The sequence below is a fragment of the Drosophila busckii genome, chromosome 2L, assembly GCF_011750605.1.
Source record: "Drosophila busckii strain San Diego stock center, stock number 13000-0081.31 chromosome 2L, ASM1175060v1, whole genome shotgun sequence".
NCBI lineage: Eukaryota > Metazoa > Arthropoda > Insecta > Diptera > Drosophilidae > Drosophila > Drosophila busckii.
Genome location: NC_046604.1, coordinates 17,284,210 through 17,306,717, shown reverse-complemented (window position 1 = coordinate 17,306,717; position 22,508 = coordinate 17,284,210). Strand labels below are relative to the sequence as shown.

At 42.3% G+C, this 22,508-nt stretch overlaps 2 protein-coding genes across 2 annotated transcripts; one reads left to right on the top strand and one right to left on the bottom strand.

Moving 5' to 3' along the window:
• The first annotated feature begins 621 nt into the window (after positions 1 to 621).
• LOC108594496 (cytochrome b5-related protein) lies at positions 622 to 2,132 on the top strand. The gene is made up of 3 exons (XM_017979692.2): positions 622 to 1,083; positions 1,135 to 1,517; positions 1,581 to 2,132. Exons 1-3 carry the CDS (start codon positions 670 to 672, stop codon positions 2,089 to 2,091), a joined length of 1,308 nt encoding a protein of 435 aa, XP_017835181.1. The 5' UTR covers positions 622 to 669; the 3' UTR covers positions 2,092 to 2,132.
• Positions 2,133 to 2,812: 680 nt separating this feature from the next.
• LOC108606567 (myosin heavy chain, muscle) lies at positions 2,813 to 21,588 on the bottom strand. The gene is given in 19 exon segments (XM_017997020.2): positions 2,813 to 2,899; positions 4,188 to 5,093; positions 5,163 to 6,338; positions 6,619 to 6,697; positions 7,200 to 8,086; positions 8,340 to 8,549; positions 9,766 to 10,029; positions 10,714 to 10,831; positions 13,145 to 13,734; positions 14,694 to 14,864; positions 15,720 to 15,896; positions 15,898 to 15,933; positions 15,935 to 16,129; positions 18,946 to 19,049; positions 19,199 to 19,297; positions 19,360 to 19,423; positions 19,484 to 19,864; positions 20,908 to 21,051; positions 21,312 to 21,588. Coding segments are annotated over 19 exon segments (5,889 nt in total). The 5' UTR covers positions 21,516 to 21,588; the 3' UTR covers positions 2,813 to 2,815.
• Positions 21,589 to 22,508: the final 920 nt, after the last annotated feature.

Sequence of the window (22,508 nt, the reverse complement as noted above, 5' to 3'; positions counted from 1 at the left end):
TCATATTCCTCTTCGTAGTCCCTAGAATCCATAGAAAGAAATTTAAAAGTTTATTAAGTTATTAATCTTATAAGCTTACTGGGCCATTGCATATAGCTTATTGCCAAAGTCTAGGCTGAGCAGTATAAGTAATGCTTTCAAAAGCAAAATCCCAAACGGACGCACGTTGAAGTTCATGGCGGCGCTGCAAGTAAACGACTGATGCAATCCGTATATATAAGGCCATTGATTGCAGATTGTAAGACATGAGTTATAATTGAATGTATTAAAACTGTAAGCAAGGTAGTTTTTTTTTGTTGGCTAACACTATTTAATAGGAAGTCGCACTGACTGACGCCAACGTTAATTTTAGCAGGTGCTGTTCAAACTGTTGGCGCAGCGGAGCTCATTGAGCTTGTGACCATAGCGCTGAGAACTGACCCAGCGGGGTTGCTCAACTGTCACCGTATGTGCTGTGCTTGGTGCGCATATTGCGTCATTTTTATATATATGTATATACATATGCATGTTTCTATCGCTTGATGTCGGCTGATAAGTGCATATGCGACTGGTCATATCAGCATGGAAATATTTTGTTTGTTATGCGTTTGACTTGTAGAGAGTTTACAAGCGTGCGCCGGCAGCGACTGGTGCACAGTTTATTCTATTGAGCGCTCGAGTAAGGTAGCCATGGTGATTGAGAGCTGGAAGCAGAGCGGCATTGCCACAAAATTTCCAAGCTATCGCAATTCAGCGCTGGTAACTGCGCACAGCTGGCAGCAGGGCAAGCGACAGGACGACGAGGCTGAGGGCTTGTGGCGCATATACGATGGCATCTATGACTTTACAGAGTTCATCGATAAGCATCCGGGCGGTGCGTTCTGGATACGCGAAACCAAAGGCACGGACATAACCGAAGCCTTCGAGGCGCATCATTTGAGCAGCGCGCCCGAGAAAATGATTGGCAAGTACAAAGTGCGTGAGGCGGCCAAGCCAAGAATTTATACGTTAACGCTAGATGAGCATGGCTTCTATAAGACGCTGAAGAAGCGCGTGCAGGAGAAGTTGAAGAGCACAGACAAGTCGCCCAAGCGCAAGAGTGATGTAAGTTAACACTTTGCTTTAGCCTATCGATTTGTTTAATTGCTGCTTTAGTTTATACATTTAGCACTTATACTAGCTACTTATCTGTTTGGCTTGCTGAGCGCCAAGTACGACAGTTTGCTGGCGTTGGTGCTTGGAGGCGTGGCACTTTGCTGGACTGTCATAGTGTCGCACAATTATTTTCATCGTCGCGACAATTGGCAAATGTACGCCTTCAATTTGGGCATGATGAACGTTTGCTCCTGGCGCATTTCGCACGCCATGTCGCATCATATCTACCCCAACTCCTATTTGGATCTGGAGCTAAGCATGTTTGAGCCGCTGCTCTGCTGGGTGCCCAATGCGCATATCAAGAGCCAGGCGCTGCGCTATATCTCCTGGATTACCGAGCCCATTGCCTATGCCATTGCATTCTTCATACAAATGGGCACGCGGTTAGTTAGTGACGACGCCTCGCTCAAGCTAATCTCTGTCTAATCTGCGTTTTTTGCTTGCAGCATTTACTACTCGCTGCGTAATACGAATGTTATGTATTGGCACGATCTGCTGCCGCTGAGCATACCGCTGGTTATGTACTACGGCTCGGCGGGCACGGCGTGCTGGCTGCTCTGCTTGCGCCAGTGGCTAGCAATGACTTCGATTGCCAGCTTTGCTTTCTGCGTCATTGGACTGAATGCAGCGCATCATGACCCGGAAATCTATCATGAGGGCGATGCTAATCGCGAGGATCGCGACTGGGGCTTGTTCCAAGTAGACACCATTATCGATCGCGGCGATCTCAAGTGGTCGCAGTTTCTGGTGCTCACACACTTTGGCGATCATGTGCTGCATCATTTGTTTCCCACGCTCGATCACGGACTGCTGCCGTCGCTCTATCCGGTGCTCTATGAAACTTTGGATGAATTCAAGTGTCAACTACGCGAATGCAATCACATTGAGCATATTATAGGTCAGCACAAGCAGCTGCTGCGCATTGAGCCCAATCCACGGCCACCAGGCGCAGCTTAATTTCAATAAAGTTACACTTTCTGTTTTTTTTTTTAAATTGATTTACATTTATTTTGTTCCTTTTTTGTATACTTTTTTCAGTTTTGTTTAATTATAGTTGTTGAGCTTTTAAATTTAAAAAAAAACTAACATTAGCATAAGCGCCAGTGGTTGCAAGTTTGTCTGTCTGTTGTTGGTCTGTCTATTTGTTTAAACAATTACAAATTGAGCGACGACATTCAGCCCCGCACACTGCTCAGCGTGTCTATAGACGGGGCTCATTTTTTGTTGTTGTTTCACTAGTTCTTGTTGTTGTTTTGAATGCATTTTTGTAAGTTGTATAAAAAATATAAATACAATGACCGCTCTGGGGAGCAATGTGCCAAGGCAAATGTCGCGCTGACTACAAACTGTGCCTCACTTAGTACTTATGTCGATCGGATCGATTGTTGTTAATCTAATGTTTGTTGTTAGCACCGCTTTGGCCACCCAGCTCAATAGGGGTTTGTTTTTATTTGTGGCGCGGCTATAAGTTTTCTTTTTTAGCTTTGCCTTTGTTGCAAATATTGTTAGCATTTGTTGTTGTTGTTGTTTGGTGTTTGCCTCCCGTCGTTGTTTTTTTTGTTTCGATAGATTTTGTTATAGTTTTATTATTTTGTTTGTTTAAATTAAGAAATTAATTTAAAATCATAAACATAAGCATTATGAAATATCATTTAAAATAAATTAAAAAATGAAATGGCATTTAGAATTCGTTTTCAGGAGCAAGGTCGAATCTTGGTGGGAAAGCCAATCCGTCGAATTGTGGCCTAACGGATGTCGCACGGGGCTGCGGAATAGAAAAGAGAACAAATCAAATTAATTATTATAAATATATAAAAATGTAGTAAGTGGATGATTTCAAAAAAACATGCAGACGAGTCAACAAGTTCAACGAGACTGGCAACAATAGACTGAATGAGCGAGAGAGAGATAAAAAGAGAGAACGTGCCTTGCTACGGTAACGCAGCATACATTGGAGAGAGCGAGGGGTAAATGAGACTAACACAAATGTGTGTGTGCTCGCGCTCTTTTGTACATTTGAGCGAGCTATGAGAGCGTTGGGAAATGTATAAGAGAGAGAGAGACGTAACTCATGATTGGAGTTTGACTGTAATGAGCTTTGTTGTTTGTGTTTTTTCAACGAGACAGAACAGCATTAACGAATAACGAGTAACGAGTACAACTACTCGTTGCCAGCAGTCCAGCACTTACAAATGTGTGTGTTTTGATTTTTTGGTTTTGGTTCTCATTCTCTTGCTTTTTATAGTCAGAATATGTTTGTTACTGCTCCAGCGCGCTCTTGCGGCCACCCTTTGACGCCGTTGGCTGCATTACACATGTACAAATATACATATACATATATAAAGTATATCTTTGGTTTTTAATAAATATATAGTGGAAATAGAGTAGCTGCTTTGATAGTTTTTTTTTTGAATGGTTGTAGAGCAAAGCACAGTCGATTGATATTTGATATTTGGCGATCTTCATAAATAACAAAATTTTAGCAAAGAAAAATGAACGCATAGTTGGTTGGTATTCGAGGTGAGTACACGATGATCGATGAGTTTTCTCAACATTTTCTTATTAGCTTTGCCCAATGCGCGTTTGCCTCACTGATTTGAATTTCTGTTTGTTTGTTTTTTTTTTCTGTCTATGATGCATCTCTATATTATTATTGTAGTAAATATATATTAAATTCTTATAAGCTATAATTCTCTTTGCATATTTTCCTCTCTCATTATGTTTACAATATAGATTTTGATTTCTTGCTTTTACTTGGGCTGTGCCTCAAATTTTGTATCGATTATTATTTGCTTTTAATTCTGTGGCAGTTGCAGTTGCAGTTGACAATTGTTTTTGTTGTCGTTGTTGTTGTTGTTGCAGTTGTGAGTTGTGAAGAAGCAGAGCGCGTACCGCAATATATGAAAGGTAAAAATATATACACAATATACAATATATATATATTTTAAACTATTTTAGATGTCTCAATAGCAAAATGATTGCTTCGCTTGAAATGAGCTTGATTGATATATTTGGGTTTGGGTTTAGGTTTGGATTTGGGTTTGGGCACTTACCGCTGGGCTGCCACCACGACCAACGGAACCGGCACGTCCCTTGGCGCGGAATTTGCTGATGGCCTGCTCGGCCAGATCGGCGCGCTCCTCAGCCTCCTCAAGCTCCTGCTGGGCCTTGCGGAATTTGGCCAAGTTGAGGGCAGCGATTTCCTCGGCCTCCTCAATCTGCCTCTTGTATGTCTTGATCTTCTGTTGCAGCTTGTCAACCAGATCCTGCATGCGCTCGTGGTTCTTGCGGTCCTCCTCAGACTGGAAGCTCAACTCCTTGATGCGACGCTCGGACTTGCGCAAGTTCTTCTGGGCATCGGCGTGTCTCCTCTGCTCACCGTCCAGCTCGTTCTCGAGCTCGCGGACGCGCTGCTCCAGCTTCTGGATGGCCTTCTTGCCGCCCTTGAGGGCATTGGCCTCAGCCTCATCCAGACGCACCTGCAACTCCTTGATCTGCTGCTCCAAAGCCTTGCGCAGCTTCTCCTGAGTCTGGGCATGATCCTGCTCGGCGCGGAGCTCATCAGCCAGGCGGGCGGCATCAACCATAGCCTTCTTGGCCTTCTCCTCGGAGTTCTTGGCCTCATTCAGCAGCTCATCCAGATCGGAGTGCAGGGTCTGCAGCTCCGACTCCAATTTCCTCTTGGCAGCGGAGATGGAAGCGTTCTGGGCGGAAACTTCGTTCAACTGCTCGTGGGCATCGGCCAGCTCCTGCTCGGCCTGGCGACGGCCGCGATCGGCCTGCTCCAGCAGAGTGCGGGACTCCTCCAGTTCGTTCTGCAGAGCGTTGGCACGACGCTCCGAGATGCCGAGCTGTTCGCGGGCATCGTCACGGGCACGCTGCTCTTCCTCAAGGGCGGTCTGGATGTCCTTGAGCTGTTGTTGGTAGCGCTTGATGTTCTTCTGGGCCTCGGCGTTAGCCTAACAAATTCAAAAACAAAATTCAATTAGTTGCTATTCTAAGCTTTTTTTAAGCTCTGATTCACTTACCTTGTTGGCATGATCCAGAGCAATCTCCAATTCGTTGATGTCGGCTTCCAACTTCTTCTTCATGCGCAGCGCCTCAGCCTTGCCCTTGGCCTCGGCTTCGAGGGATGCCTGCATGGAGTCGAGAGCGCGCTGGTGGTTCTTGCGTGTGTTCTCGAATTCCTCTTCCTTCTCCTGGATGCGACGGTCGATTTCCTGGCGCACCTGCGACAGCTCAAGCTGAGCGCGCAGCACCTTGTTCTCCTCCTGTTCCAGAGCAGCCTCAGCCTCCTCCAAAGCAGCCTGGAGCTCATCCTTCTCAGCCTCGAGGCGCTTGCGTGCCTTCTCGATCTCATGGATGTTGCGGCCACCCTCACCGATCTGGTCGAGCAGATCCTTGACCTCATCGGCCAAGTTCTTGTTCTCACGACGCACAGCCTCCAGCTGCTCCTGGCCCTCCTCATAGGCGCCCTTAAGACGGAACAACTCGGTGGAGTAGTTGCGGCACTCCTTCTGGCTGGCATCGAGCTCAGCGGCCAAATCATCGACCTTGAGCTTCCACTCGCCAATGATCTTGTCGAAGGCCTTCTGCTTCTTCTCGGCGGCGTTGGCAATGGCATTGGCACGGTCGACCTCCAGCTGCAAGTCCTCGACTTCGGTGGACAGGCGCTGCTTGGTCTTCTCCAGACCGATGCACTTCTGGTTGAGCGACTCAATGGTCTCTTCAGCCTCAGCCAGACGAGCCTGCAGCTTGCGCTTGGCCTCCTCCAGCTCCTCGGAGCGGGCAACACCATCGCTCTCGTACTTGCTGCGCCAGACCTGAGCCTCAGCATTGGCCTTGCTCAATTGACGCTGCAGATCAGCCTTGCCCTCGGCCTCCTCCTCAACCTGTTCGCGCAGGTTGTCGAGGTCGTGCTCCAAGTTGCGGAACTTGCCCAAAAGTGTGGCACGCTCGCGCGACTCCTCATCGGCCAGACGCTTGGTATCCTCCAGCTGTGTGGTCAGCGAGATCTTGATCTTGGACAGCTGAGACACCTGAGATTCGGCCTCCTCCAGCTGGCGCAGCAGATCGCTGTTCTCAATCGACAGCTTCTTCTTGCTGGCATCGAAATCGTTCAGAGTCCTGTTGGTCTCATCCAATTTCGACTGCACCTCGTTCAAAGTGTGCTGCAGCTGCTTGGCGATCTTCTCCTGGGCAGCCTATATAATCGAAAAAATTATAGATTGTGTAAGTAAGTGGATTGCATATTGATGTAAGCATGTGTGGCAATTGTTTTGTGTAAAGCGCTGTACAAGTTTTAGTTATAATAAAGGTTTGGAATTGAGGTTTACGTTAGAGAAGCGTGACTACAACCAAAAGAGAATATATACAAAGATACGTATAATAGATGGATAGATAGAGAGATCAGCATATAATATACAGCAGCTCGGCGGAACGGCAGTTCAATTCAATAGGTTGGCATATATATAGAGTTTATACCTTCTCGTTGGTAATGTGATCGACACCGGCGCGCAGATCGTTCAGCTGGCCGTAGTACTCGTTTTTCTCCTTCTCAGCCCTGTGCAACACATAAGAGAAATGGTAGAAAGAGAAAGAGAGAGAGAGAGAATTGTGTGTGTGGTTAGTTTTGGGGGTTACATTCTGTTTTGGGAATTACAAAAGAGAGACAAAGGCGAGAAGCGAGCGAGCCGTAGACGAAGTCGAAGTCCATCCTAATTGAGCGCAGGGTTTTTATTTTTTGTAGTAGAGAGAGAGATAGAAACAGCGTAGATCACACTTATATGTCTTGTATATGTGTGAGCAAGTGTACGTGTGTGTTCAGTGTTATCGTTTATCGATCGTTCGTTTACCTTATCGCGCGACGCTTGATCGCAGGCGGTACGAGTTTGATTCAACTCATTGTGGCAAGTCTGACGATCGTGCTCAGCCCTAAATTAAATTAAAAATTGTTTTGGCATTTAATATTTACATAGCTCACACACACACATTTTGGACTCTCTTTGCACCTGAAATAGCTTGGCAATATCTTTGGCTTTAGTTTATATCGATTCGGTACTTACTTGGCCTTCAGCTTGTTGAGCTGATCAACCTGTTCGGCCATCTCGGCAACGGCATCGTTGTGCTTCTTGCGCAGATTGGCCAGGGTGGACTCGTGCTGGATGTTGGCTTCCTCAAGATCGCGACGCAGCTTGCTGAGCTCAGCCTCACGTTTCTTGTTGAGCTCAATCTGTGCGGAAGTGGCACCGCCAGCTTCCTCCAGACGCTCGCCCAACTCCTCAAGCTCGCGAGCCAAATCGGCGCGCTGCTTCTCAGCCTTGGCGCGAGCTTGACGCTCAGCCTCGACCTCCTCCTCGAGCTCCTCAATGCGAGCCTGCAGCTCCTTGATCTGGCGATTGTGCTTGAGCACAACGACCTGCTCATCTTCCAGCTTGGCGGTAATGGAGGACAGCTCCTTGTCCTTGCGCTGAATGGTCTGCTCGAGCTCCTTCTTGTTGCGCTCCAGATCGGCAACAGCCTCCTGGGTCAGCTTGAGGTCACCCTCAACCTTGCGCTTGCCCTTCTCGACATCACCGCGCACCTTCTTCTCACGCTCCAGCGAATCCTCCAGCTCATCCAGAGTCTGCTCGAGCTTGGCCTTAACCTTGTTCAAGTGATTGATCTTGTCCTCGGCGGCCTGCAGTTCCTCACCAGTCTTCTGGTTGCTCTCGCCCTGCATCTTCTTCTCCTTGTTCAGCTTGTTGATGAGCTCATCCTGGTGGGCGATCTCGTCGTTCAAGTTGCGGATCTGGTGATCCTTGGTGGCCTTATCCTGCTCGGCCTTCTGGATGTTCAGCTCCAGATCCTCGATGTCCTTCTTCAGGCCAGAGATTTCCTGATCGGCCTTCTTCTTCTGCTGGAACAGCTGGTTGCGGGCATCTTCCTCCTGAGTCAGACGCTCTTGAATGTCCTAAAAACGCAAAAGCAATATTGATTTGCATTACGTATACGTAATAAATAGCTAATGTGTATATATAATTTGGAGCGTAGGTGTGCACATTTGCTGCTGTCGATCGCTCATGGCGCTAAATTTAGAACGCGCACACATCAACAGCTCGCAAAATATGAAAAGCACTCGAAATAGAAATATGGATATGCTCCATAAGATTTGATAAATTTTTGAATGGGGGATGGGGGATTTGATTTATGTTTGTGTTACTTACGCGCAGCTGGTTCTCGAGGTCGTTCTTCTGGGCGGTCAACTTGGCGTTGCGCTCCTGGTAATCCTGCAGGGCACCCTTCTCGCCGGACAGCGAGTCCAACAGAGCGGTCTTCTCGGCCAAGAGCTTGGCATTCAATGCCTCCAGCTCCTTGCGCACTTTCACTTCAGCGGCATGCAGTTCCTCAGCCTTCTTGGCCTTCTCCTCCAGACGCTGTAAGTCATTAGAAGCGGTAGTAGGATTAGCAATTGGAGTTGCCAGTGGTGGCCTCAGGCTCAGCAGCAGGCTGAACTGGCGTTGGCTCAGCTATGGGCTCTGGCGCTGGCTCAGGCTGCTGGCGCTTCAGCTGCTGGCGGCTGCTCTTCAACTGGAGCTGCTGCTGGCTCGCCAGGCTCTGCAGCTTTTTTCGTTTTTTTGGCTTTCTTTTCGTCAGCCATTTAAATAAGCACTGAGACGCGTTTAACTAATTTAAAACGAACTCTGTATTGCACTTGTGCTTGTTAAATCGTTAAATCGCTTTGAACTCGTTTATTGAAACTACAATTAATTTAATAATCGTTTGCCAAGCCGACTGGTCAAATCCAACTGGAATGGCTGCTGCGTTTGCACTGTGCTCGACCTGCCGCACAAAATTAGCCAAAGTGCCCCAAAGCGTGCAACATACACACACAGCTGTGTGTGTGCTGTGAGGCCCCGTGGCATGTGTAATTGCTTCATTTGCCTTCGCAGATTCATAAATTCATAAATTTCATTTGCTATCATTTCTCGCACTTGTGGGCCAAGCAGGTGTAGATCGCTTGCTAGCTCGCTCTAGCACACATATAGATATTGAATTTATTTGTGTGTGTGGCGCTGCTGCTGTTTATTATTAATCATCAGCATTGAATTGAGCTGACCAATGCGGCGTATGCGTATTAATCATACGCCCAGCTGCCTCACTTTTTTATTATTTAATTAGCATGCTAATTGGCAACAATGACCAATTGCTAAGCAAACTAAAACGCACTATAAATGGCGTTGAGCGTTGTTCGCTTCAACTTCCAGCCAATTGGCCAATTACTTTAGCAGAAATTTGTGTGCGCATTTGCCAACATTTGTGGCTATTTTTATAGCTCAGTTCTTGCTTTGGAATGCACCAGGCGCTGTGTGGGCGTGGCATTGGCTATAAATGTGTATTGAGCATTATGTTGGCTTAATTGAGCACAAGCATGGCCGCTCTAATAATAAGCAGCAAGCTTGTTGCACTTGCTGCAGCTGACGCCACTCATCCAATTATGCTTGACAATAGCCCCAGGCCAGCGGACATGCCAGGGCCGTCGCCGTCGCCATTGGATTTGAGCAGCAGTCGCCAGCTGCTTGCGCCAAGTTCAAAGCACAATCGCCAAATAGCTAACAATAAGTTTCGTTCGAATTTCATTTCAATACTCACAGCAATTTCATCCTCAATGCGGCTGACGTTGAGCAGTGGCTTGATCTTCTGCCACAGTTTGTACCAGGGCCAGGTACGCAGCTGCAAGTATTTGCGCAAGTTGCGCTGGACAACCTTGAGGGCGACGCGCTGCTCCTGCAGCTTCTTGAAGCCCTTGCGGGACAGATAACCGCGAGCCCAGGCCTGCATCCAGGACATGATCTTGCCCAAACGCTCATCACGGAACTCCTCCATCTGACCTAGCACACCAGCGCGGAAGAACACCTAGATATGCAGCAAGTGTCAAGTGGCAAGTGGCAAGTAGCAAACAATAAAAATAGGTTAATCTCAGTGCTCAAAATTTGCGGCGCTGTCTGTAAAGTGGAGTCGCATGCTCTAACTCCAGGCTCTAGACAACTTTGGGGGCTACAAAAACACATTTCGACAGTTTCGGATACAGGTAGAGATAGAGAGGATGGTGGGGAAGTACAGTAAAACAAGTAACAGAGAACAGTTTACATAGAGAACACAAGACAATGAACAAACAAATATAAAGATTAATGTCTATGAAGTTAGTTTGATGCCCATTAAATGAAGTTCGTTTAGTAAAGAAAACACATAGAGCTTAAAACTAAATGTCAGTGGTAGCTACACAGAAAAAAAATCAAGTTGCAGAATTGATCAATAATTTATATTTAACTAAGTGCTCTTTGCTGCAATAATTTTTAATTTATTTTAAATTTAAGTTTTTAAATTGATAAAAATTTCGATTTAATTTTTTTCTGTGCATGCGTATGTTTGTATGTGTGTGTAAATGTGTAAGTCTCAGCTAGGCAACTGCTTTGAAATTAACTCCTTAGCCATGGTACTAACAGCTCCTCAGTATCGAGAACATGACGCTGAAGCGAATTACACGTTGGAATTTAAATTTTGTTGATAACTTGGTAGATATATTGTCTCTGGATATACCTTAGTGTTACCCAAACGGTATTGATCTTCGGGCAGATCAATAAATTTAATAATGATATCGGTGGCCTTTTTGTCTTTGTCAACGCCCACCAAAAGTTTGGGGCACATGATTTTGTAGCTGGGGTAGTTGTATCAAATGAGTTCAAACAGTTAGTATTGGTATAAACAACTAAATATTATAATGAAGTACAAATTATAATTACTACAAATTAAAATTATCAATAAATAGTGGGGAAAGTATATGGGGAATATGTGGGTTTTCTTGTGGGGATTTGCACCTTTTTTATAAAGGTTTAGCTGCTGCTTGGTTTGCTGTATAGAGTTTTACCAACTTGCAGTGTAGAAAAGAAAGAGATAGAGAGACATGCTCACAACAGCACAGCGCAGCCCATAGCTCAAAGCTTTAGGCTTCATTTTGAGAGCTATGTGCCTGCCTGTGAGTGTGTGTGTGTGTATCTGTGTGTGTGTGTGAGCATGTGAGCTGCTGCTGTAGCTGGGACAGCAGTTTGTAACTTTAGTCTTGTCGTGTTTTTGTTTATAAGAGAGTATAAATTTTTATCGTGCCTTTGTGTTACCCAAACGGTATTGATCGTCGGCCAACTCGGTCGATTCGATAAGGACTTTCGTGCATTTCTTGGGATCCTCGATACCCTTGATACCCTTGGGGTTCAGGATTTGGTAGCTATATATTGTTCACATATAACATATATAAATGAATTAACAGTAACAAATGATAAAACTATAACTACAATTCACTATTGTATATATAGAGCATATAGTTTAGTATAACTAGCTTAGGTCTAGTGTTATTTACATTTCGAACTTAAAGCTAATGAATTCAACTACTTGAAAGAAACTCAGAACCCATGCTACAGGCTTGTCTGAAGGGTAGTACGTGTCTAAGAGTGTGTGTATATGTGTGTATAGAAAGGGGCTAAGGTTGCTATGTGTATAGAAAGGGGCTAAGGTTGCTATGTGGGGATTTATTGTGGGGGTTGCGCCCCTAGGCAAAGTTTTGTTGCTAGTTTACTAAAGGGCGACTCGAACTATGTGTAGAGCTGCATTTCAATTGGCAGTTTAAGAAACGAAGAGAGAGAGAGAGAAAGAGAGAGTGTATGAAATAGATAGATAGATATAGAAAGAAAATATAGATAGAAAGAGTAGAAAGTGTATAACTTGTATACGGATATCAGTTTGCTTGTAATCCGTCGTAAGTGTACGGGAATTCATCAAAATTCAACTACTTTTTGGAGTTTTCAATGGGTACGCAAAATGCATAAAATTAAATCAATTGGAATTGGAATTGGAAATTTAATATTATTTGTGTGTGTGTGTTGGAACTTGACTATGCCTTAGTGTGTCCAATACGATACATGTCGGGATCCAAAGCGGTGGATTCCAAAATAAGCTGACCACACTTCTTAGGATCATCGATGCCAACAATACCACCTGGATTCAGAATTTGATAGCTGCAAATGTAAAATTAACTTTGGTACACTCTGCAAGCAGCGCCTAACGTAGAACTTTCTATTTCTTTTGTAGTGTGTGTGTGTGACTTTGTTGTATGTGTGTAAGACGAATGAACGCGTTGGCGTTTTGACTCATTCGATTGAATTATTCACTTTGACATAAAAGTTTTGCCATCCAACTCTTAATAGTATAAAATTTCGAACTCGAAATCAGCGAATAAGCTAAATATTGAATTTTTCTTATCATGCCTTGGTATGACCCAGACGGTAGAGATCATCATTCAGATCGGTGCTCTCAAGCAACACCTTGGAGGCTTTCTTGGGATCTTCGAGGTCCTTAATACCACGTGGATTCAAAATCTGGTACCTGTGGGTAGGTTCGGTTGCAATGCATATGTGTAAACAATAAAGGACTCGGTCAATATACATAAGAGACACATATAGTTATATATACGATATGTACAAGAGGTACACTCAACAATAAGAGAGACAGACAAGCCTCAACCCATTTATACACTGAAAACAATTATATGTATAGCTGATGCTTGGGTAAAGCAATGTTCACATTACTATATACATTAATTGGAATTTGGACTTTTGGTTTGGTTTTTTGGACTACACTAGACGATTGAAGTAGCTTTTAGCGGAAATTGATGCGTGCCTTGGTGTTACCAATGCGATATAAATCTTGATCCAGTCCAACGGCTTCCAAACATTTCGTGGCTGCGTTCTTAGGCAATTTCTCAGCTGCCATAACAGCAGGTGCCAGGATCATATAACTAGGATTTAATATTACAAGTTAATCAAGTTGTCAGATATAAATAAGTCTAAGCTCTAACTTAAGGTCTCTCCCCATTTAGTCTTGTGTATAATACAAAGTATTTGTGCTTGAGTAAAGTATAGAGTCTTAACTAGTGACTAATGTCTATTGTCTATAAGAAGTTTTTGTGTTTGAAACTTACCGCATCTTGAAGTCGGGGTAGACCATTCTGTTGGGGAAACCTTTACGGCAAATACGGATACCTTCAAGCACACCGTTACAAGTCAGCTGGTGCATAACCAAGTGAGCATCAACCACGCCGGGCTGTTTCATTTCGTTGGGAATGATGCAACGTACGAAATGAGGCTGTGTGGAGCGCAGAATGGCCATCAAGCTGTTAAGCTGCTCCTTGTAGGCAGACGAGACAGTGGCGAAGCCACCACCCTTCTTGCCACGACCACCCTTGGCCTGTTCACCGCCACCAGACTGACCAGGATGATCAGCGAAGATTTCGATGAGCAGTTTGTTCTGCGACTTCTTGAACTGGTCGACAACAGTGTCGTTCAGAGGATCCTTGTTCTTCTCCAACCAACCGGTGATGTTATAGGCGACAACACCAGCATAATGACCAATGGCAAAGTGAGCTGCCTGCTGGCCGGGCTTTGGTGGCTTGGGCTTCTGGAATGGAGCCGACTTGCCCAAATGGGTGTTGGTCAGCTTCTCCGAGAAGGTCTGATCGGTGGCCTTGGGGAACATAGACTCTTCCTCAAGAATGGACAGGATACCCATAGGCTATAAGAAGCGAAGATAAAATAGATAAGTAATGCTGTCGAAGATTTAAATGAACGCACATTAATAAGAAGCACGCATTAGAATTGAAGTGAAAGCAAACAAGACGCTGAACAAACAAACTTATGCTAACTAAGACTTTAACTAGACGTACGTTAAACGTTACAGTTTTACTTTTAGTATATAGCACTTACCCCATTCGTTAGTTGTTTATAGTATATAATTCTATTGGCAATTTTTAATTTGTTTAATTTTCTTGCTTTTTAGCTAAGCAAACTTATAGCTATGTTATAATTTTTGTTTTTTGGAGTGCAAATTGGTTAATAATTGTTTGTCTAATTTCATTTTGCAATTGTGTATATTATTATTGGTGGCGGTCAGTTGGCTATATCTGTACTCTGAGATAGTTGCAAGCCTCGCTGTACCTTTTCAATTAAATCAATACACATTTGCAGATCCATGCCAAAATCAATGAAGGTCCATTCGATGCCCTCGCGTTGATATTCTTCTTGTTCCAAAACGAACATGTGATGATTGAAGAATTGTTGCAGTTTTTCGTTAGTGAAATTGATGCACAATTGTTCGAAACCGTTGTACTATATATCGGAAACGGAACAATATTTATGACAAATAGAAAGCGTGTTAGTCAAATCGGATAACATTATATATGCATGTATCTTTTGCTTTGTTTTTTCTGTGTTAGTTACGTGGGTGGGTAGTTTCCCCCTTTTGCTTTTGGACGACGTGTGTAGTACGACACGTTGGGTCTGTGGGGTCTGGATATATCTATATGTGCATAATAGTCTGTAATAATATATATATATATATAGCGGGGTTACATCAGTTCTAGATGAATTGGCCCAAAATAAGAAACAAACTTAAGTACTAGGGAGCGCAGTATAAACAAAAGTGCGAATTTTGTTTGTGGCATTGACATTGGTGCGTGGAGACGTTGAACAAACCTTTTCAATCAGATCGATACAGGCCAACAGATCCATACCGAAATCGATGAAGGCCCAGTCAATACCTTCCTTCTTGTATTCTTCTTGCTCCAAAACGAACATGTGATGGTTGAAGAATTGTTGCAACTTCTCGTTGGTGAAGTTAATACACAGTTGCTCGAAACCGTTGTACTATTTATATATACATGGGTATATATATGTGGATTGGGGGGAAATTTGGTACATTATACAAGTGCATTTTGGAATTTTCAATACAGTGCTGAGAGAGTGCGCCTAGCAAAAAATAAACTGTGCTCTTTGGGAATTCTTGGGGAACATATATAGTGTCGTATGTACATAGAAGACATAAAGTTTTTACCTGATATGCATCAAGTCATCTGTAGCCTGTCAACTGAAATTCAGTGCTAAAAACACACACAACAAGCAAATTTTTTGGTGCAAAACACACATATATATATACAAAGGTATATATACACATAAGAGATTGAGAGAGTGAGAAATTTAGCTTAAACACCTTTTCTATAAGTTCGATACAAGCGAGCAAGTCCATGCCGAAATCAATAAAGTCCCAGTGTATGCCCTCCTTGGTATATTCTTCTTGTTCCAAGACGAACATGACATGGTTAAAGAACTGTTGCAATTTCTCATTGGTGAAGTTAATACACAATTGTTCGAAGCCATTGTACTACAGGAATATTTACATAACGTTTTGATATATATATATATAGAGCAGTCTAATTAGATTTGGAGATCTTGAGGACATCGTGTGTGTCTACGTGTGTGTGTGTGTGTGAGAGAGTGAGAGTGGTGCAGAGGCTGGTGCTCAAAAATAATTATATATCCCAAGACCTAGTCTATTTTGAGAGAGTCGGGTTAGCTGTTTACCTAGGCTACAACTGAAGAACATTGCAAGACAATGTAATCCATTTATAGCTTTAGCAACTGGCTCATATGTCTATGTTATGAATTTGTATTCATTCCATAGCACATGACTGCCAATCGCTGCTTGTGTGTTCAAAAACTTACGTCGAAGATTTCAAAACCAGCAATATCCAGCACACCAATGAAATGCTGACGCTTCTGCTTGGTATCCAGAGTCTCGTTACACTTCTTGACCAGCCATTTGAAGAGACGATCGAAGACACCCTTGCACAGAGCACCAATGGAGTTGGTGACCTGCTGGACGTTACGGCCCTGGGTGACCGAACTCGTTACCGACCTTGATGCGGGGCTTGAGCAAGGTTCTTGTACAGCTCAGCGGTGTCGCAACCGAACAGTTTCGACACACGTCCACCCTCCTCTTCACCATCCTGCTCAGCCTGCTCCTCGCGACCACGTTGCTTGAACTTCATGCCACCCATGTGCATGACAGCGGCGGTGATGCGGTACACATCCTCCTTCTCCTGCTTGGTGAAGCCCAAGATGTCGAAGGCTTGCTACAGTTTGCGGAAATTATAAGAAACAAAATTAGTGTGTGCTACAATTTTGGCATGCAAAAGTTTTAGTGGCGGGTTTTTCAGCATTAATTATATCATTTTTTTATTTTGCTTAGATTGTTGTTGAGTGTAGCTTATAAACTAAAACATGCAAACATGCAAACAATTTATATAAAAAAAAAAGTATTTTTTTTAGGCGAGCGAGTTTAGTAACCTAAACATGTGCTATAGACAAAAATATAATATTTTTACCAGGTTGCATATAACTTAAATATTCCGGAATCAATTGTTGCTGCTTATGAACTAACAATAACAAAATGTATATAGTATAGGGAGTATTGGTATTTCAAAAGGTGTATTGCGTGCTTTTTTTATATACTAGAGATTTGGAACGTACATTCAGTTTGGAGTCTTAAACTTTAAACGGCGCTCAAGTCAGCATTGAGGCGTTATAGAAAAAAAATTAAACTAGTTGCTAGATTTGTAGACAACACTCAGTTATGTGGCTTTAGTGCTACAAATCGACATTCTCTGCTGTGGAAGGTACTATACACACAGATCGTAGTTATAACTAATTTAAATATATATATAGGGCATACACATTCCAACAAGCTAAACACACAAGTCAAATTTAAAGGGTTGAGTCTATGGAACAGTCAATCCATTGGGGCCCTTTTTTGAGGCAGGAGCGGAACTTTTTGTTTTAGATACAGTTACGCTAGACTTGCGTAGCAGGGATACGTCATTCCATTCTTACTCTAAGAGCATTCCAATTAACACAGAGTGAAAGAGACTTAAGTACTGGCAATATAGATAGACAAAGTACTAGGTCTGGAACTGGAACTGGGTAACCAAATAGAACACATATTAACATTTTATATACTATATATATGTATATGTTGGGCGTGTTGATGTAATACAGCGGTATTGTTTTTGTGTTTTTCTGGCACACAATTGTCGTGAAGACAGTACCGTTCTCTTAAGAGAACTCTCTAGGCTGTCACTTACATCTGCAAGCTGGAATTCCTCACCGTCATCAATACTGGGCACAGTAACCTTGCCCTGGGACACGTTGAAGTAGTCGTAAATGTTATCAGAGAGGGAGCACATGTCTACAGAGAAGGAGTTTTGTTTGTGTTTTTTTTTTTCGGTCATTTACAGTACTCATAAGAAAACTTTTCTGTTATGTGGCAGGAACATTTTGTGGTGTGTAAACTTTTTATGTGTATGTGTGTGTATTGGTGTGTGTGTGTGTGCTGGGAACTCCCCATTTAATGGTGCAATTTTATAATAAAAAGCCAGGAGCGGGCTTCTCTCGAGAACCTATGATATTTCAATACTCAAGACATTATTAGTACCCGGTGTCAGTTTGATAAGCGAATTTTCAATTGTCTGATAGCTCTATAGAGAGCTCCTGCTCCCAGCGTTTTGGGACTGGTGTCAGGTATGGTTGAATAAGTAAGGTGCAAAGTGCCAAGCTACAGCGTAGAGAAATATATTTATATATAGAAGTAAAGTGGACAATAGTAAGAGAGAGTGAGAGAGAGAGAGATAGAGAGCGAGTAAAGCGCACAGTAACTCAAAAAAATTCCGGAATAACGCTAGAAAATTAACACACTTGAAAACTATTTACATAAAAAATTTACTACTTGGTTTTTTTTTTTATCGCAACGATAAGGCGTGTTCGTTTCATAGAAAGAGATAGAGAATTCATAGAAGTTTTATAAATATTTTACAAAAGTACTGTTGTGCTACAAATGGGAACGCAATTGGGAATTTATTTTTGTCTTTGGCGTTGGCTGGCAACACAACTTACATCAGTTAATTCAAATTCTTCACCATCGTTGACACCGGGTATCCGTGTTTTACCCTGACAAATGCCAGGATAATCACCAATATGTTGGGTAAGAAATACCATCTCTAGTTTTTGATTGGAGTGTACGCATTATAAATTTATACCCAAACGAATAACATATTTAAAAATATAAAGAAAATGTGTGAGAGCCCCTAAGCCTGCCTAATCAATTAAATCAAAATTATTAATGTTAATTTGGTTTAAGTTTTAGTTTGCGTTTTAGCTTTGCCGCAGATTGAAAGCGTAATGAATTTTTGAAGTTAAGACACATTGAGGGATTACAACATGAAGGATACGAGACGGAAACAAGTTGAGGTCAATGACCAATTAGAATTGAATTGACGTTAAGACAGATAAGGTGAGAGCAGATAAGTAACCATGTCCTGTATGGCCTTACATCGACTTCGACCCATTCTTCGGCATCGTTAACACTCGGTATTGTCGTTTTGCCTTGGGAGACAATACGATAATCGTGTATGTTGTTCGAAAGCAGGCAATAATCTTTAGATATTGCAATACATGAATGAGATTGGATAGGATGTGGTACATATATGTAAAAGGTAAAGAATTTCAGATTTAATAATGTGCTGAACAATTCATATATGTAAATGTTAGCGGGGGTATAGTAATGAGTTAGAGGATATAATGAATAGGGAATAGGTAGGTGTTGGATGACACGCGATAGTTTTGAAGTTTGCTACAAATTCCAATTATCTGTTGCTTGGGATGATATGTTTGGCAATTTGTGTTTGAAAGCGATAGAGGAGTTTTGGGCCTACGTAAACGCTATGATATCTATGGATAACGATAACGATTACGATTTGCAAAACGCGCTATTTAAGCTGGCAAAGAGTTAACCAAATAATTACTCAATTACGATATTATAAATTGACTAGTAGTAGTAGATAAAACCAAATAAACAATAAACTGTTTGCTTGAGCAACAAAATGAGGGCAATTACATCGGTGAGGTTGAACTCCTCAGCATCATCGATACTGGGCACAGTGACCTTGCCCTGGGAGACAATGTGGTAATCGTAGATGTTATCGCTCAACAGACAAACACCTAAACAGAGATTGTTGCGTTTGAAAATTAAATCATATAAATGTGTGAGTGTAACCTAGAAATACACTGCTAGAAAATGTTGTAAGAGAGAGAGATGAGGTGTGCAGATGTTGGAGGTGTATGTGTGTGATGTGAGTGTATGTGTATACCTTTAACACCGGGAACGGAGCCAGACATGATCTGGTAGAAGATGTGGTAGGAGCGCTCCAGAGATTGCTGAGAGATGACACGAGCCTTCTCCAACAGATCTGTAGTAGAGAAGTTAAATTATAGCAACTCGTAAATGGCAACAAGTGTTAGCTAAACTTACAGGTCTCAATATCAGCACCAGCCAGTTTACCAGTGGGGCCGAAATGAATACGGATGAATTTACCCTATTCAAAATAGTCAATTAGCTTTTATCCATTTTCAATTGCCAAGTGTGTTGTACTTACGAAACGAGAGGAGTTATCGTTACGCACGGTCTTGGCGTTACCGAAAGCCTCAAGCACAGGGTTAGTTTGCACAACCTGATCTTCCAGGGAGCCCTTGTTCTTCTGGGACTCATCCTTCTTGGTGGAAGCGCCAACAGTGGCGAAGTACGCAATGACCTTCTTCGTGTTCTCAGTCTTACCAGCACCAGACTCACCGGTAATCAACATAGATTGATTCACGTGGTTGGTCAACATGTCGACGTAGGCACCGTCAGAAATGGCGAAAATATGGGGTGGCACCTCATTACGGCGCTTGCCACGGTACATCTTAGCGCAACGGTTGGTATACACAGGGTAGCGCTTGTAAGGATTGATGGCAACGCAGAAAAGACCGGAGTAGGTCTAAAGTGCAAGCGTTTATTGGAGTAGAAAATAGATATGTAATTAGTATGAAGTTTTGAATGTTTGATGTGCGGTTAGTCAATTCAATTAGTGAGGGTGTAGTACGTCTCTAAAACCCAAGGTATACATTTTAAGACTCGAACACTGCGCAGTAGTTTAAACAGTGTTGGCAAGTCGTATTTTAGAGACGTCTGCTGCTTTTGGTGGGGGGGAGGATGGTTTATTAACAGTTGTGTTTGTCTTTGGTGTTTTTTTTTTGGGTCCAACCAGTTTGTCTGGCGTTCTAATAAAGTACGGGTGGGGAAACTTGCTTAAAGTTTTTGGTTTTGTTTGTGGAATGATGATGATATTCGTATAGTGGTTTTCTCAGCTCAGCATCCTTTGAGTGTTTGTTTGCAGTGTATTGGAACCGTTTGAGTTCCAGTGTAGTGCTCATCTGACTGGACGGCTAAATAGTTTAGTAGAAGCGTAGTTAATGCGCACAATATAATACCAATGTGTGTTAGCGTTGTTTAGAATTGTTGGCATGTCATTGTTTTGACTAAAGATAGATGAAGTATGCATTAGTTAGTGCTACAAAAGTTGCATTAGCTTATATTTTTTGTAAGCAATTTACTTTCGAGTAAGCAGCAGGTGTGCAGAATTTCGTTTTTGGTATTTGTGATAAGGACAAGTTAAGCATGTGGTTAGGTTTACATTGAACGGCTTTTGTTTCGGGGCTTGCCATACCGGTACGGCAATTACTTACATAGATGAGCTTGTTGTAGTATCTCTGCCTCAAGTTATGGAGCACAGAGGCATCGTTGAGGTATGTCAAGTTAGACATATCCTCAGCTTTTTCGTATTTTGGAGGGTTCACCTGCTGGAGCTGATCTTTCTTTAAGTCTCTGGTCTAAGTATGTCAAGTCACCCATAGTACGTATTTTATTTATTTTCATATCTTATGTATTTCTCAACCACAAATTTGTTTTTGGATTATGTTTTCATTTCACTTAAAGAAAGAGTACCCATATATTAGTGAGTTTCTGGCATTCGACACTTACGTAGATAAGCTTAGCATAGTAACGCTGGCGCAGATTGTGCAGCACGCAAGGTGTGTTCAGCACGGTCATGTCAGCCATGTCTTCAAGTTTTTCGAATTTTGGTGGATTCACTTTTTCCACCTTCTCGGATTTGAAATCTTTTACCTATTCATTATTAGAGTATGAACTTTATCAACTGATCGCACTCTAATAAACTTAAGCAAAAGCAACATTTTAAACGCAATACGAGCAACAGCAAGCAAAACTCCCAACAACTCTCATATGATAAACTCTATTCGTAGTACCAATTATAGTTTAGCATATGAGAGTTATTAAGTTTATACTTTAGATTGCTTCTAGCATTTAAAATATTGTTTGCTATACTAATAAAAACTGTTTGTTGTTGTTGTTGCAGCTTTCTTTACCTCTCCACCAGGAAGACCGACAGAGACGATATCACCCTTGGTAGCCTTAATCTCACCAAGGAGATAGCCCTCCTTCTCGTCGGGCACCCAACAACTCTTCTTCGAATCATAGGGTTTCGATTGATCGATACGTCTTTGTTCCAAAGACACGAACAGGTATGGGGTGGGATCCTCATCCTCCTGGCTGGCAACGGGCTTCGGCATCTTGCTTAAATTTCGCTTTTAAACTCAAAAACTCGAGAAATTATATTGGGACTTTTAAAAATTATTTTGTTGATCGCGTCGTTAGCCCAAAACTTCCCTAAAAGAGAAAAATAAAAAGAATTGTTAAAAAACAAACTATAAATGTGTGCTGGCTTTTTAATTTTGGATATGCTCAGTTTTATTTTCATTTGTTTATGAGGCTTTTGACCCATTTTCTAAGTTGACAGCAGCAGCAGCAGCAGCGTTCATATTTTCTTTTTATGTATGTGTGCGTGAGTTTTCCAAAAATTTTCACACCAAATATGCGCATAAAAATGTTTTCGTAACCGGATATTTTTTTTAGCTGTATATATACGTAGAGCGAAATGTGTGCCATAATATTTGGTAGCACCTTAGGATTCAGTTAATTAATTGAAGGCCTTATTGTTGTTGTTGTTGTTTTCATTGTTGTTGTAAACACACAGCTACAATAACAACAAGTAAGTTGTGTGGGTTGTCGCCTAAATATAGATCAGTGCCAGATCGTTCAGTATATATAGTTCTTGCGTGTGCGCATACATATACACATAGGTGTGTGTGTGTGCGTGTATATGTGGGGCGTTGGTATTATTACGTAATTTGAATTTTTCTAACATTCAAATATATAGAATTTGATAAATTATATATAATTCAAGCTTTATTGATTGCATAAACGCGTTACCAAAAAACTCACAAAATAGGTTTTATCGGCACTTTCGTAACTGTAGCACGCGAATAATTTGAAAAACGTCAGCGTGTTCTAAAACACACGAGTTGCGAGATTGCAATGATCGCGTTTACACCGAAAGTCTACAAATATCGAAAACTGATATATAGAGAGCCGAGACGAGTAATAGGCCAAAACGACAAACAACGTACACTGCTAAACGAACTTTTTCACGAATGCGTTATTTTTAAAATTCTCGAAATTATTTCGAAATTAAACACAACTGCATCATACATAAAGAGCTATAT

Coding starts and splice junctions, on each gene's coding strand:
- LOC108594496 (XM_017979692.2), top strand. CDS start 670: ATGGTGATTGAGAGCTGGAAGCAGAGCGGCATTGCCACAAAATTTCCA. Junction 1,084..1,134: donor CGCCCAAGCGCAAGAGTGAT/GTAAGTTAACAC, acceptor TTGCTGCTTTAG/TTTATACATTTAGCACTTAT. Junction 1,518..1,580: donor TTCATACAAATGGGCACGCG/GTTAGTTAGTGA, acceptor TTTTGCTTGCAG/CATTTACTACTCGCTGCGTA.